The sequence below is a fragment of the Myotis brandtii genome, unplaced genomic scaffold, assembly GCF_000412655.1.
Source record: "Myotis brandtii unplaced genomic scaffold, ASM41265v1 scaffold478, whole genome shotgun sequence".
NCBI classification, from domain to species: domain Eukaryota; kingdom Metazoa; phylum Chordata; class Mammalia; order Chiroptera; family Vespertilionidae; genus Myotis; species Myotis brandtii.
In genome coordinates, this window is record NW_005368264.1 from 1107311 (window position 1) to 1123060 (window position 15750).

The 15750-nt window shown below is 38.5% G+C and overlaps 1 protein-coding gene across 5 annotated transcripts; it reads left to right on the plus strand.

Annotated features, from left to right (window-relative positions):
• The first annotated feature begins 636 nt into the window (after positions 1-636).
• On the plus strand, positions 637-13817 carry FBXO4 (F-box protein 4). Of its 5 annotated transcripts, none has more exons than XR_001364013.1 (6): positions 637-1292; positions 3367-3587; positions 8423-8498; positions 8599-8774; positions 12098-12192; positions 13437-13524. XR_001364013.1 is itself a non-coding variant. In XM_014547529.1 (6 exons), the coding sequence occupies exons 1-5, from the start codon at positions 961-963 to the stop codon at positions 12136-12138; spliced, it is 846 nt and encodes a 281-aa protein (XP_014403015.1). In that variant the 5' UTR covers positions 638-960; the 3' UTR covers positions 12139-12172; positions 13437-13525. The 5 variants fall into 5 exon arrangements, 4 of the variants coding, with proteins under 4 accessions (XP_014403015.1, XP_014403014.1, XP_005876055.1 ...); XM_014547529.1 differs by having other exon boundaries at positions 638-1292; positions 12098-12172; positions 13437-13525; XM_014547528.1 differs by having other exon boundaries at positions 641-1292; positions 11997-12192; positions 13437-13814.
• Positions 13818-15750: the final 1933 nt, after the last annotated feature.

A 15750-nucleotide genomic window follows, 5' to 3' on the forward strand; every position in this document is an offset into this window, starting at 1 on the left:
GGGCCCAGAGACGCGGGGTCTCCCCTCCACCCTCCCGGGGGGCCGGGCTGCTGCCTCGCACACACTCCCCGCGGCTACACTCCCACCGAGCCGCAGCCTTCCCACGGCCTTCAGCGGGCCATTTGTCGGGGAGATGGGGACATTCTTAGACATTACTAAATCCCTTCTCCTTCATCGCACTCATTTATGCATAATCAAGGACATTACAGACTGTTGGACAGAAACAGAGGCAAAGAAGCATCGAGCAGACTGTCCGACTACAGCGGGAGGGCTGGGGAGGGTTGGGGGGTAAGATGCCAACCGAAGGACTTGTGTGCATGCATTTAAGCACAACCAACAGGTGCAAGACACTGGGCGCGGGGGCGGGGGAGGAAGAGACATATGTACTACCATTTGTAATACCTTAAACAATAAAATTTAAAAAATTAAAAAAATCACAGGAAAAAAAATCCCTTCTCCCATGGGCTGTTGACACCTCCCTCCGCCGCCCATCAGGAACTGAGAACAGGGGGCTCGGAATGCCGCCCCGGTTCTCCCCCCGGCGCAGGTCCTTCGAAACAATTAATGGATTTGACAGAGGAACTCCGTTGACAGGTTTACCCTTGGATGTGATCTGGTGATAAAATCAGAAGTTTGCTTGCGAAAGGTTTATTCTGAAGAATAAGTTATTTCCTAAGTAAATATACCCAAATGGTCTGGCAAAATACCCCTGGAAAGAAATGAAAGAAACTGGTTATTTTGCTTGAAAAAATGGTTGGTTTCCGTGTATCAGAAATTAAGTGTTCAGTTAGGATTCTCTCCTGACGGCAGGAAAGCAACTTCAGAATGATAGTGTTAGGGGAAAATAGTGGCTGTTCAGTTGATCTTTGGTTATCTGGTATAACAAGCCTTTGTTGCTATTGTCATTTATCCTGATAGATTTAATTAAGACACTGTTCAGTCGACGTTCGGTTTCCTAGTATGATGATAATAATTTTTCTCATTTATTATCGGAAAATAATTTTCCAAGATAAATTATTCCCCCTTTCACCTGCGTGCCGCTTTCCTCTGTTTCAGATTGACGTACAGCTCTATATTTTGTCATTCCTCTCCCCTCACGATCTGTGTCAGTTGGGAAGTACAAGTCATTACTGGAACGAAACCGTTCGAGATCCCATTCTGTGGAGGTACTTTCTGTTGCGGGACCTTCCTTCGTGGTCTTCCGTTGACTGGAAGTCTCTTCCAGATCTGGACATCTTAAAAAAGCCTATGTCTGAAGTCACTGATGGTGCATTTTTTGACTACATGGCGGTGTAAGTATCTAGTTTTATGCATTAAAGAGAAGACATTAAATTTGACTGTATTACAAGTCAATAGTCCCAAGACTAATTTTTTTTTTTCATAGATTTTGGGTCTTAGTGTCTGTTCTTTTGTGAAAATTGGGGTTAAGTTAAATGACTTCATTTTGTTACTTCCCTGTGATGCCTGACTGTTGCGGCCAAAGGTAAACTGAGTGGGGGCGGGGGGGGGGGCGGGAAAGGATTAAGGAAAGACAGATAAGAGAATGAAAGCTGGGTCTCGGTGGGACGCTACTCCCTGATGAGGAGACAGCCCCAGCGCCCACAAGCCATGTCTTTATTTTATAGCAGATGCCATGAGGCAAAGTAGGGGCGTGATCACGTTGTTTACAGCATTCTCGTGAGTTTCAACCTCACTCAACTATATGCACTGAACTCTAGCACACAGGCACGTGGGGTTACATGTTTGGACCATAGGTTCAAGCTTACAACCACAGCCGTTGGCTATAATTGTGCTGGGAGGGCCCTGCCCTCCAGCTGGGACTTGCACGTGGCAATGAGAGGACCCTGTCCTTTCATTAGTCCGAAGCTTGGACCTGGCCAAAACACTGTAGCTGCGCCCCATACCTGACCAGAGTATTTGGGTAAATATACATAGTTCACATGGCAGGGAGTGAAACTCTTCTTTAAATTTTCTTATCTTTAGAACACTTGTCATTTTGTTCAATAGTGAATGCTTTCCATATCCAGAAAAGGAATGTCCAGAGATCAGAAAGCAGTTCTTTGGCAAGGAGAAAACCATTCTCAAGGATCTGGGAAATACAATTTTCTTACTAACCCAAAAGCATTGACATTTTGGAATATAATATAGGTGAGAGAATTAATGTTATTGAGCAACTGGTCCTGCAGCCAACCTAGCATCGAGTGTATCTGATGCTGTGAGACCAAACTTCCCCCAGGGATAGTAATAATCATAGTAACTATCTTTTGTGAGCAAATAAAATGATTTCTGACTCTTACAACCCCGGGTTGATTATTGTTCATGTACTGCAGTTGGAAAAATTGATGTTCAGACTATCAGTGGCTTATATAACTAACTAGTAGTGAAGCTTGGCCTGACCTATCTAGCTTCAAATTTGATTTTTTTTCCTTCTTGAATTACAAGTTCCTAAATAAACATGATTATCTTATTAGGTTAGTAATTGTCTTAACCAGCTTGATTTAGTTAAAGGGCTTTAGGTTTTATTTTGATTGGGTAACTTTATTTTCATTTTCAATAACATGTGGAATTGCTAGTTTAGACATTTATAGCTATTAAAAGAAACTGAGTTGTTTTTATTTTTATGTGATTCTTAGTTTGCTAGGTTATCTGTAAGGAATATTTGAGCCTCCCTTTATGTTTAACACTTATTGAACTGTTATATTTGAGGCTGTTAATAAAAGTATGTAAGAAACTTGGTTATATATTTTTTAATCTATAGGAACATTTATGCTGACTGTCTGTGTAGTTTATCTTCAGTGCAGTGTTTCTCAATCTTGGAACTAGTGACATTTTGGACCAGATGGTCTGGGAACTGTTGATGTTTTGAGGCACCCCTGGCTTCCACCCACTAGATGTCAGTAGTACCACCTCACTAACCCCCTGCCGTGATAACAGAAGTGTCTCCAGATGTTGCCAAATGTTCCCTGGACCTGGGGGGGGCGAAGAGAGGAGGGTGAGGAGCAAAATCTCCCCCATTTGATCACTACTCTATGTAGTGAATTTTAACCATTGAAACAAGTGTTAGACCAAATGTTCCATGAGAGAATCTAAATGAAAGATTGGAAAGTAAGTAATGACTTCCTGCGGAAGACTTTCTCAGTTTCTGGATCAGTAGTGCTCCCATAGCACCTCAGGCTTAGTCCTGTCATGGCACTTGGCATACATATTATAATGGTGTCTGTCCCCCACTGTCCTCCATGAGAATTGGAACTATATAGTCATTGTATCCTTGTATCTAGGAAATTCTCAATAAATTATACATTGTTGAGCAAATAACTGGCTAAATTTTTTCTGTATTAATTTTCTAATTGTGACAATTTTATACAGCTATAAAATGTGCTGTCCATACACAAGAAGATCCTCGAAAGCTAGCCGTCCTATGTATGGAGCAGTGACCTCATTTTTACACTCATTGATCATTCAGAATGAACCCCGATTTGCTATGTTTGGACCAGGTTTGGAAGAACTGAATACATCTTTGGTGTTGAGCTTGATGTCTTCTGAGGAACTTTGCCCAACAGCTGGTTTGCCTCAGAGGCAAATTGATGGTAATTTTCCTGTTAATCTACAGTACATAATAAGTTAACACTTTGAGCTTGACACTAATGTTAAATAGAAAGAAATTCATTTTTTAATTAATTATTTGATGTGATGAAATATAGCAGTGATTTTTAACTGGTGTGATGTGAGAGTCACACTGGTGTGTCACAAGAATTTTTAAAACATGCAATATCTGACTGTACTCTGGGACAGATATTGGACCTCTTTTCCTTTAGATTATCAAATAAAATAATGACAACAGTCGACATAACAATAGTCATCCTGTGTGAATGAATCAAAATTATACCTATTTTTTTGTCAGATCAGCAAAAATATATTTTTGATTGCTGCAGAATTTTAATAATTACTTTATATGTGCCATGACATAAAAAAGATTAAAAATCATTGAAATATAGTAATTTGGTTAGTGAGAGCCCTCCAGGTGCCAAAGGACTGAGAGAATTAATGTACTTTTTAAAAGAGGTAAGCTTTCTCATATTTCCTACTAAAGTTTATGCAATCCAGAATATAAGATTATGTGAAAGTAAATTATGTAGCCAAGATGTTGTATTTATACAATATTTACTATATTTTAAAAGAATATTAACAGCAAAAACCATTTGGCACCTATCTACTATGTGCAAAATACTTTCACATAACTGTATATTGAAATTTCAAAAATACTTAATTTTCACCTTCCCCTTCTTTCTATGAAAAAAAAAAACAGAACCCAACAGCAGCCATGTAGTTAGTTGGTAAACAGGATATATAATAAATATAAATGATAATACAATCTAGCTTTACTTATTCATTTATTGAGAGCACTTATTAGATCCTAAAGATGCAGAGATTTAAAACCATATCAAAAATCTTTGTCCTGAAGACACTTGGTCTAGGATGGACAGAGACAAGTGCACAGGTGATTTGAATATGATGCAGTTAGTTCCTGGGTAGAAAATTTAGGGTCAGAGAAGGCACCACATTGAATAAGATGCCTCACATGGTCATTAAGATGAGTAGGAGTAGGCAATAAAAAAAAAGACAGGGTAAAAATATTCTGAGCAGTGAAAACTACATTTCTAAAAGGACAACACCCTGGTTGTGCATGGCACATTTGAAGTAGCTCTGTGTGTGTAGAGTGTACAGGTGAGAAGACACTTGTGTGCCATGCTTAAGCATTTGGAAGCTCTTAAAGGATTTTAAGCAGAGGAATGAGGTGGTCGAGATTGCATTTAGAAAGCTCAATCTGGCTTCCTTAAGTGGAAAATTGATTAGGAGGCATTATAAAGACATGGAGATGCATTAAGAAACCACTAATCTATACTAATAAGAGGGTAATGTGCTAATTAGACCGAACATCTTCAGGACGACCTTTCGGACGTCCTTCTGGACAAAGCCACAGTGGTGGGGCCGAGGCAGAGGTGGTTAGGGGCAATCAGGCTGGCAAGGGAGAGCAGTTAGGGGGATCAGGCCAGCAGGGGAGAGCAGTTAGGCGGATCAGGCTGGCAGGGGAGAGCAGTTAGGGGCATCAGGCAGGCATGCAGAGTGGTTAGGGGCAATCAGGCAGGCAGGCAGGTGAGCGGTTAGGAGCCAGCAGTCCTGGATTGCGAGATGGATGTCCGACTGCCTGTTGTGGGATCAGGCCTAAACCGGCAGTCGGACATCCCCTGAGTGGTCCTGGATTGAAGAGGGTGCAGGCCAGACTGAGGGACTCCTACCCCTCCCTCTGTGCATGGATTTCGTGCACTGGGCCTCTAGTCTATATATATAAAAGGCTAAGCAACCATCCAACCATCCAACCGGCCGGTAGGTATGACATGCACTGACCACCAGGGGGCAGATGCTCAATGCAGGAGCTGCTGAGCTGTGGTGACTTGGCAGTGGCGGTTCCTGGGTGATGTGCCCCTATATAATAAAAGGCTAATATGCAAATTGTCCCCTTGACCAGGAGTTCAACTGGGAGTTTGACCAGGGGGTGAGGCCATTCGGCCAACCGCTCATGACCCCTCACCCCAGCTGGCCCAGCCCAATCACCCCAACTGGGGTGGGCCAGACCCCACCCATGCACGAATTCATGCACCGGGCCTCTAGTATTGTGATAAAAGTATGAAGGATATAGAATTGACTGAATGTGTAGAGATAGATGCCTGCTATAAGCAATCCAATTATAGCTCCATTAGGGCAGGAATCTTGTCAACTTTATTCTTAGCTTGATCTGCGGTATCAGGCACATAATAGGCACTCAATATATATTTGATGCATGAATGAACAAGTGACTTTGTGGATTACTTTATGCATCCAGATCTCAAGAGCAAATTCTGGGCTAGAAATCAAGATTTGACAATCATGGAGTCCATGTGGACTTTGAAATTTCTGAGGATGGAGAGGAAGATTGTGAACCAGGTGCTGAAATCTTCAGTGAATGTTTGGAGGAAGGGATAATCAAAAGGAAATTTATAAATTACAAGGTCAAGGAAGGAGAGATGGGACTATAGCTGAATGCTGTGTGTGTCTCAAAGAGATGGAGTTTTTCAAGAGGGTTGGTGAGTAATGGTTAAGACATGGCACTGGGGAGTAAAGAGAACATTGACCCTACCTCTTTACCCTGAGATGTGAGAGAATAAGCAACCTTGTTACATGAGAGTCCACAGCAGGCGTCCTCAAATTACGGCCCGCGGGCCACATGCGGCCCACCGAAAACATTTATCTGGCCCACCGGGTGTTTTTGCCGCCGCTGCCTGTCCTGCTTAGCAGCCGACTCGTCCCGGGCCCGCAGTGCACATGTGTGGAATGTCTGAGGGACAGTGAACTGGCCCCCTGTTTAAAAAGTTTGAGGACCTCTGGTCCACAGTGAGAGAAGCGGCACCTAGGGGCAGGCTCATTTCAGGTAAAGCCAAGAGATAGAAGGGACAGCTCAAGAAGAGGTTGGGGACATGGAGAAGGTTGATTATGAAATGGCAATTTCATTCTCAAGACAGCAGCTGGAGTGATTGTTTGGAAATGCCAATTTAATTATGCCTCAAACCCTGCAAGATCAGGGAAGAATGAAAGGAGGGGTCATTGGCAAGGTAGTGCGTTCAGAACAGCCTAGAGATCATATTAGGCTGAGGTTAGATGTGTTGAGAGGGAAATCTCGAAGTTTCTGATGAAAATAAAGATCATGGTGGAATTTACTTCTGTGATCTCTGAGGTTGGGGGTTGTGCACCAGGCCTAGTGGCCAGCAGACTCAGGTCACTTGGCCTGGGATGCTTGCAGTGCCAGCCACCAAGATCTCTGTATATGTGGTGACATAAAAAGGTGTGGCATGGCTCAGCTTATTTGGACAACTATATTGGTTATAATGCAGGGGTAAGTAGAGACCAGATTATATTAACGTTTTCTTTGCCTGAAGGGAAGTGGCTTTGAAGGGAAGAGGTATAATTATTTAGGCTTTTTTTTTTTTTTTAATTTTTAGAGGGAGAGGAAGAGAGGAGAGAGAGAGAAACATTGATGATAGAGACACATTGACCGGCTGCCTCCTGCATGCCCCCTACCTGGGATAGAGCCCACAACCCCAGTATGTGCCCTCACCAGGAATCGAACCCTGACCTCCTGGTTCATAGGTCGACACTCAACCACTGAGCCTTACTGGCTAGATAGGCATTTTTAAGCAGTCTCTCCACATGCTGGGGGAAGAATGATAGTAGAGGGCAAAAGTGGATGTAGGACACTGTTTAGAAGTGATTGCAGAAGTCCAAGTGTGAGATGATGGCAACTTAATCTAAAGGGTGGGAGTGAGGATGGAGAGGGGTGGACAAAATCTAAGAGGACATTTTTATAGCAAAAAGAAGTAGAGCCATGGGAAAAGAGAATGCCCTTTCTAAGAAGCAGGAGGGAAAATGAGTCCCTGTGTGTTAACAGCCAAAAGAAGGAAGATGTTTATAAAGAAGGACAAATAACAAAGTTGAATGATTCAGGTATAAAGTTGAAAGAAGCTAGTACTACTTAGCACCTGCTATTTACCAGTCACTCGAATAGTTTTACATATGTAATCTTGTTTAATGCTTACAATAATCCTAAAATGTATTATTACTATACTTCTATGACAGAACTGAGGCTCACAAAAACATGGCTATGTATAGCAAAGTCAAGATTCTAAATCAAGTCTAATTCCAAATTATGCCATATTTTTTTCAATTTTCTAAGTTGGCATTGATGACTCCTCATAAATTTAAAAACAGCTTTTTGGGTGGAGAGGGGAGCCATTTCACTGAATGTATGCATGGAGTGTAAGAAATGAGAAACATAAAAATATGAAAATGAGTCTTAGTCTTCAAGATAAATAGTAGTAGCTATTATGATGCAACTGCTGCTGATATGATGATGATAAAGTTAATGAAGATAACGATGATATGAAAAGGAATGTTATAAGCCTAGCAGTTATTTTTTTAAAATACATTTTTATTGATTTCAGAGAGGAAGGGAGAGGGAGAGAGAGATAGATACATCAATGATGAGAGAGAATCATGGATCAGCTGCCTTCTGCACGCCCCACACTGGGGATCAAGCCCGCAACCCCGGGCATGTGCCCTGGCCGGGAATCGAACCATGACTTCCTGGTTCATAGGTCGACGCTCAACCACTGAGCCACGCCAGCCGGGCAAGCCTAGCAGTTCTTTGTCTATGTTTTTATTAAGTGAATGAAAATTGCAAGCAGCATCTTTTTCAACATGAACATTCCATTTTAATTCAAAGCTATATATAAGTTGTAGAATTTTTAAAATTCTGGGTAATTTTTTTCAATCTGATCTTTTGCTGTCTTTATTAATGACTTTTTTTGATAACTGTAATTTTTTTCTTTAGGTATTGGATCAGGGGTCAATTTTCAGTTGAGCAACCAACATAAGTTCAACATCCTGATATTATATTCAACTACCAGGTAATGCTTCCTACTTGGTGACTTAAGGACTGGAATATTTTAAGGGGATGCAGCCTGTTTAGTGTCTGATTATGTTTTATGTTCACATATTTTCTTATAGAAAGGAAAGAGATAGAGCAAGAGAAGAGCATACAAGTGCAGTTAACAAGATGTTCAGTTTACAGAATGAAGGGGATGATCAACAAGGAAGCCGCTACAGTGTAATTCCACAAATTCAGAAGGTGTGTGAAGTTGTTGATGGGTTCATCTATGTTGCAAATGCTGAAGCTCAGAAAAGTAAGCATTATCGTATTTTCGTTTTAAAAGCACTTGCTTTTCAAAGCAAATAAAAAATATTTTTTAGGCTTTACTGTGGCTTCTTAAGAATATGATGGTTAATTTTATCAATGTGACCCTATGACCTTTCGTTAACAGTGGATTCTCAAACCTTGATGTGTATTAGGATCACTTGGAGAGCTTGTTAAAAACAACTGCCTGGTTCCTACCATGGTGGATTATGATTCATAGATTTGATTGTGTCCTGGGATCTGTTTTGTTTGTTTGTTTGTTTATTTGCTTGTTTTTAACAAGCACTTACAGAATTTTGATGCATACCAAAATTTAAAACCATAACTATATGATACTATTTATTGTATGCTTCTGCACTTTTTGTTATTGCTGTGTGTTTTTTACTTCTGGCCCTATTCAAATAATTTATGCAGATAACTGAAAATTTTTACCTTTGTTTTAATTACCCAGATACAGAAATGTGTGGTGTGGAATGTTTACTTTAATTGGGTAGATTAGTTGAGAACACTCTCTATATATTCTGAATAATTGCGATTCATAGTGATATATAGGTATGAAATCAAAATATTTTGGGGCCAAAGTCATTGTTGTAATTTCTCCCTCAAACCCCTGTGAACAAGGAAGGATATAAATAATATAATATATTGTTCTCACTCAGAACACGGTAGCAGCAGCCCATTCCTTAAAGAATTTAAAGTTTATGGTGCACTAAAGTTAATCATAACAATAAAAGCCAAATCCATCTTAACTACTGACTAGTTGAACTTGACCTACTGCATTAATGGCCTAACAAAAAAATCATGTCTATTTTCAGTAGTAAATCCTCTTTACCTCAGTCTTTACAGTCTCTACTGGCTCTATATAAAACATCTAGCAGTAAATTAAAATTTTATGTCACACACAAAAAATAAAAATGAAATGACCCATTATCAAGAGAAAGTAATCAGTAGATTGCCTGGATGTTGTCACTCTCAGAAAGGGACATGATTAATATGTTAAAGGATTTAGTGGAAAAAGTAGACAATATGTGTGAACAGATAGGGATTTTCAGCAGAGAGTAAGAAGCTATTAAAGAGTAAAATGGGATTGCTAAGTATAGAAAATATGATAACAGGTGAATAGTTTCTTCAACGGACTTATTGGCAAATGAAGCCTTCAAAAAACTGAAAGATAGCTCAGTTGAAATTATCCAAATTAAAACACACAGAGGAAAAAGAGAAGGAGTGGGGAACAGAGCATCCAAGAGCTGGGGGAACCTATCAAAGGAGAGTTAACTTTTTCTTAAAAGGCTAGATATTAAATATTTTAGTTACATGAGCCATATGATCTCTCATAGTTACTCAACGCTACTGTTACAGTGCAAAAGTAGCCACAGACAGTTTGTAAATTAGTGGACATGGCTGTTTTCCAAAATAATTTCATTTATGAAGACAGATCGACAGGAATGTAATATGCCAATCCCTAGTCTAACATATATGTGTGTAATTGGAGTACCAAAACATGAAGGGAGTAAGAACAGGGGAAAAGAAAATTTTGAACAGATAATGGCCTATATTTCAACATTACTGAAAGACAACAAGCCATAGATCCAAGATGCCCAGAGAACTGTAAACCTAATAAATGAAAAATACATCTAGATATATCATAGCTAAATTGATGAAAACCAAAGGTAAACAGAATATCTTGAAGGCAGCCAGAGCAGAAGGAAAGATACTTACAAAGGGCCACGGGTAAGGACAGACTCCCTGACAGAATTGCTGCAAGCTAGAAGGCAGTGAAGGGAAATCTGTACAGCAAGCATGTCAAATTTGTGGCCCTTGGGCCACATGCCTCATCTATTTGGCCTGTGTTAGCCTTTGAGTTTGACATGCTTGCTGTAGAGTATTGCAAAGGGGAGGAAACCTTATGTCCAGCAAAGAAATGTTTTAAAAATGAAGGCAAGATCAAGACTTTTCAGACAAACAAAATCTGTGAAAATTCATTATTAGCAGATTTGCACTAGAGGAACTATTAAAGGAATCTCTTTAGGCAGAAGAATATACCAGATGGAAAATTGCATCTACAAAAATAAATCAAGAACCCTGGGATGAAAACAATAAAACTATATAAAAGTTTTTTTCTAATTTTAAATTCCTTATAATTATGTAAAGGAAAATAGTAACAATGTATTGTGGGTATGTGATATTTTTAAGTAAAATTTATACTAACAGTACAACAGCATGGAAGGGAGGAAATGGAAATATATTGTTGTAATATTCTTCTATAAGTGAAATTGTATAATACTATTTAAAGGTAGACAGTTATAAGTTAAGAATTACATTGTAAATCTTTGAGCAACCTCTAAAAAAAGTGTAACAGAGGTATAATTAAATAAGCCAGTAGTGAAGATAAAATGGAATCATTTAAAAAACTCAATTCAAAAGAAAGAACAAGAGAGACAAAGGAACAAAGAACGGGTTGAACAAGTCAAAATCCAAGAGGTATATGATAGATTTAAATGTCCCATGTTTGTTAATTCATTACATGTTTGTTTTCTATTGGTATATAACAAATCACCTCCAACCTACTGGTTCAAAAGAACACCTGTTTATCAGCTCACCGTTCTCTTGTTAGAAGAATTTCATCCCTTTTAAGGACTCACATGCTTAGGTCAGGCTCACTGAGGACGGCGTCCCTAATAGGACAATACACCCCAATGATGACAGTGATATCCCATTATATTTGCAGGTTCCTCCCAGCAAAGGGGAAGGGTTTATACAAGGGTGCGAGTCATTGGGGATCGCTTTAAAATTCTGCCTACCACAAGATGTCAGTGATTTATATACTTCAGTGAAAGGCAGAGACTGTTAGTTTGCATAGAAAAGCTAGACCCAACTATATGTTTAAATTTTTGAAATTAAGGACTTTGAAAGAAAGGGTAGTGATAGCTACAGAATTTGTGAGAGGAAAATAACTATATTAAGGTATTTTTCTTTTAAACTATAGAGACATCTGAATGGTACTATGATTCCCCTCCCCTCTGATTTCACCTAAATACCAGTCCTTGCAAGGCTACTTAATGACATTAATAAATGAACAAAGCAATAGAGGTAGTTTGTTATGTTTGGGTCCTGGTAATTTTTTTGTTTTCTTGTTCTGTTAGTTTTTAATCTAATTATTTTAGAAATCATTGCAAGTAATGCAAATTAAGAGTTTGACTTCGTTCCTTAGGACATGAATGGCAAGATGAATTTTCTCGTATTATGGCAATGACAGACCCAGCCTTTGGATCTTCAGGAAGACCAATGCTGGTTTTATCTTGTATTTCTCAGGCAAATGTGAAAAGAATGCCCTGTTTTTATGTGGCACATGAGCTGGGTCTGAATCATTTAAACCACCCATGGATGGTAAGATCCTATCTTCTCTGGTGAGAAACATCTTACTTTATTTTTTCAGTTTGTTTTTTTTTTAATTTTACTGTTTCCTACTCATTCTCTTTAATGAAACAGAACAGTATTCTAAAGTCAGTTTTAATAGCTTAATTGATGGGAGTTATTTTAGTTGGTTTCAATAGTCTCAGCTGATCATTTGTTCCTACTTGTCTCTCCTGTCATGGGTACAATGAATAATAATTGGGGATTTTTTTTTTTTTAGATGCCACTATCATGGTTTTTTCCAGCATTAGTGTATTATGCTTTAAGGGCCATCAGAAGTACAGATTCCATCTTAGAGTTCCTAGCTCTCCAAACTTTATTTTAATCATGGAATCTTTTCATCAAATGAAACCTTACATGAAAACCCCTAAGTCAAGCATGTCAAACTCGCGGCCAGTGGGCTGCATGCCTCCTTTATTTAAACGAAGCATGCGGCCCGCCAGCCTCGAGTTTGACATGCTTGCCCTAAGTAAAATAAAGGAAAATTAATATTGGAAATGCTTTTGCTGAAGAATTTAGAGGATTTTCTTCCTTCTTTTCTCCCCTTATCCCTCCCAAGGAGCTCTGGAAACTGGAACACAATTTGAAAGCTACTAATAAAGGTGTACCTTCCTGAGTTTGACTTACCACTAGGAGAAGTGGCAGTCTTAAAGACATTTTTTTTGCAACAAGACGTCATGTTTATCAGTTGACAAGCTGGGTTCATTCAAAAATCTTTTCGTTTTCAAAGGGGATCTTTTGTGGGAATTATTTTTCTAATACATACAAACAAGTCATGGAAATGGTAGATCTTCCTATCCCCAAGGATAAATAATAAGCCTTATATTGGTAATAATTAAAAGATATAAGAGATCATATTTTTATCTAAGTTGTCTAGGAGACTACTTCAGTGATTCATCCAAAGTTTATTGGGATATTTTTAGTCCTTTTTTTGGTGTCTAGAAAAATGTCCGGCCCTAGCTGGTTTGGCTCAGTGGATAGAGCACCAGCCTGTGGACTGAAGGGTCCCAAGTTCGATTTCAGTCAAGGGCACATGCCCGGGTTGCCGGCTTATCCCCAGTGTGGGCCATGCAGAAGGCAGCCAATCAATGATTCTCTCTTATCATTGATATTTCTCTCTCTCTCTCACTTCCTCTCTGAAATCAATAAAAGTATATTTTAAAAAAAATGTCCATCATCATCATAAGATGTTGGACTCAGTTTCTTACTGATAATCGTCTCTCTTCTTTGCTCCTAGGTCCAGGATACAGAGGCTGAAACTCTAAAGGGTTTTTTGAATGGCATTCAGTGGATTCTTGAAGAAGTAGAATCTAAACATGCAAGATGATCCTTGTTTTAGACCTTGGGAACTGGAACCATTTGAAACTTGCTGTTGAGGTCATGATGTGAATATTTCCTCAGTCAGCTCATTTTGTCCTACCTTTCTGCAGATGGACTTTATATTGGACAGCTGTAGCTGCTGTGTTTTTTAATATAATTTTTGCCTTTTACCTTAAATCAATTATAAGAAAAAGTTTCAGTGCAAGCATTTAGCCCCAAAATAAACCTTTTAAGATTTTTTTTTGATAATTTTTATACTTTCCGTCTTTTTAAAAATATTAAATTCTGGAAAAAACAAGTTTGTGCATTTATCATTCCTTGTGGTTTCTGCTCTTTTTGGTTCAAAGATTTCCCTAGTGGGAAATAGCGTATTTGCTAAGCTTTCTATAAGCTTGCTATAGGTCCTTTTCAAGGGTTCTTAATGGGTTATCAGAAAGTGAGTTTTTGTCTATTTTTAATGAATATACTGCTTAAAGACTGGTCTATTCTGGAATTGCATTTAATATTATAGCTATATAACATGTATTCTTTTCTGAAACAGTGGAAATTAACTTTATATGATATTTTATATTAATTCAGTGAAAATAACTTTTTCTGGAAGTTCTTGATATTTTCAAATAACTGAAAGCTCAGTTCATCTCTAGTTGTAATGCCAGAAAGGTTCTAAAACATAAGTGCTGGACAAAACAATGAGACATTTTTCTGCTTTTCAGGTCCGTCCTCTGTCTTTTACCAAAATTCCTCTGGGGGAGAATTGTTGAATGCAATTTATTTTCACATCGAGTTCTTCTATTTACAATCGATTATACCAGACATATTGTCATTAAAAGCTTCAGGGTATTTTTCTCATCCCACCAAAATCTGTCTTACTATGCCAGGCATGCTCTTCCACCCACAGATTCCCAGGATAGGTGATTGGTCCCATAAAAACGGTATATATAGTTCTTTGATAGTTTCTCATTGGAATTTGATTTAGTTAGACTTCTTTGTATCTACTGAGCAAGCATGTCAAACTCAAAGGCTAACATGGGCCAAATAAATGAGGCATGCGGCCCATGGGCCGAGAGTTTGACATGCTTGACCTAGGCCTTGGTCGGCAAACTGCGGCTCTTTGGCCCCTTGAGTGTGACTCTTCTTAAGCCTTAGGAGGACCCTAATTAAGTTAATAACAATGTACCTACCCATATAGTTTAAAAAATTCGTCTCTCAAAAGAAATTTCAATCGTTGTACTGTTGATATTTGGCTCTGTTGACTAATGAGTTTGCCAACCACTGGTAGAGTGTAACCATTGTATCTTGTGTTTTCCTGTTGTAGTAATAATCCTTTATGACCTTCTGTTCTGAGAGTAAAACTCTTAGTAGTTTTTACAATGTCTTCTAGTAATAGTCCTTTATGACCTTCTATGTTCTATCTGAGAGTAAAACTCTTAGTAGTTTTTACAATGTCTTAAACACAGAATCTCCCTAGATCACAATGTTTATTAAAACATTTGCAGCATTATGTCTACACACAGTAGCTGAATCATTTATCGATGATCATTATATATTGTGAAAAGTTTTTATTTTCCCCATGATTTTCATCATTATTTCATTCTTACTATACATTGTGATGGCTTTTTACTGCCTTTTTTTTAAAATAGATTATGTGTGCCTTCATATTCTTTGAACCTTGTAATAAGTCCTAAAACAAGTTTGTATAACATACGAAGTCTGATCCTTGCTACAGTCTCAACAGATTAAATTTTCTATATTTCAGATTTTCTGGGCTTTTCCTTCCTGAACATCTGTATAAGAAACTGTTGGAGGCAACATAGCTGAGACATTAAGTGCATGGACCCTAAAACCAGATTGGTCTGGGTTCAAACCCTAACTTTATCACTGTGTGATCTTGGGCAATTTCCCTAATTGTAAAATGAAGATATATAATAAATAATAATATCTATCTCATAGGATTCTTAAACTCTTTAAGTAAATTAATATTTTAAAGCACTTAGGACAGTGATTGGTACCAAAAAGTTCTCTAAAAGAGTTTGTTTAAAAAGTTGTGATGCACAGAACAACGCCATTACCAAAATGAGTTTTTATTTTTAGTCTCATAAGAAAAGCTTGATATAAAAAGCCTTATATACTTAAGGAGGCATAAAAAGGCCTAGCTAGATCTGACAAAATAATTCAGGGGATTATAAGGCCCTTAATTTTTCACAGAAATGTTAATTAAAGTAGACATTTGG

What these genes read in the sequence shown, in the direction of transcription:
- FBXO4 (XM_005875993.2), top strand. Translation starts at nt 961, where the DNA reads ATGATGATAATAATTTTTCTCATTTATTATCGGAAAATAATTTTCCAA. An exon ending in TTTTTTGACTACATGGCGGT is followed by an intron (nt 1,293 to 3,366) that starts GTAAGTATCTAG and finishes AATTTTATACAG; the next exon opens with CTATAAAATGTGCTGTCCAT. An exon ending in ATTTAAACCACCCATGGATG is followed by an intron (nt 12,173 to 13,436) that starts GTAAGATCCTAT and finishes CTTTGCTCCTAG; the next exon opens with GTCCAGGATACAGAGGCTGA.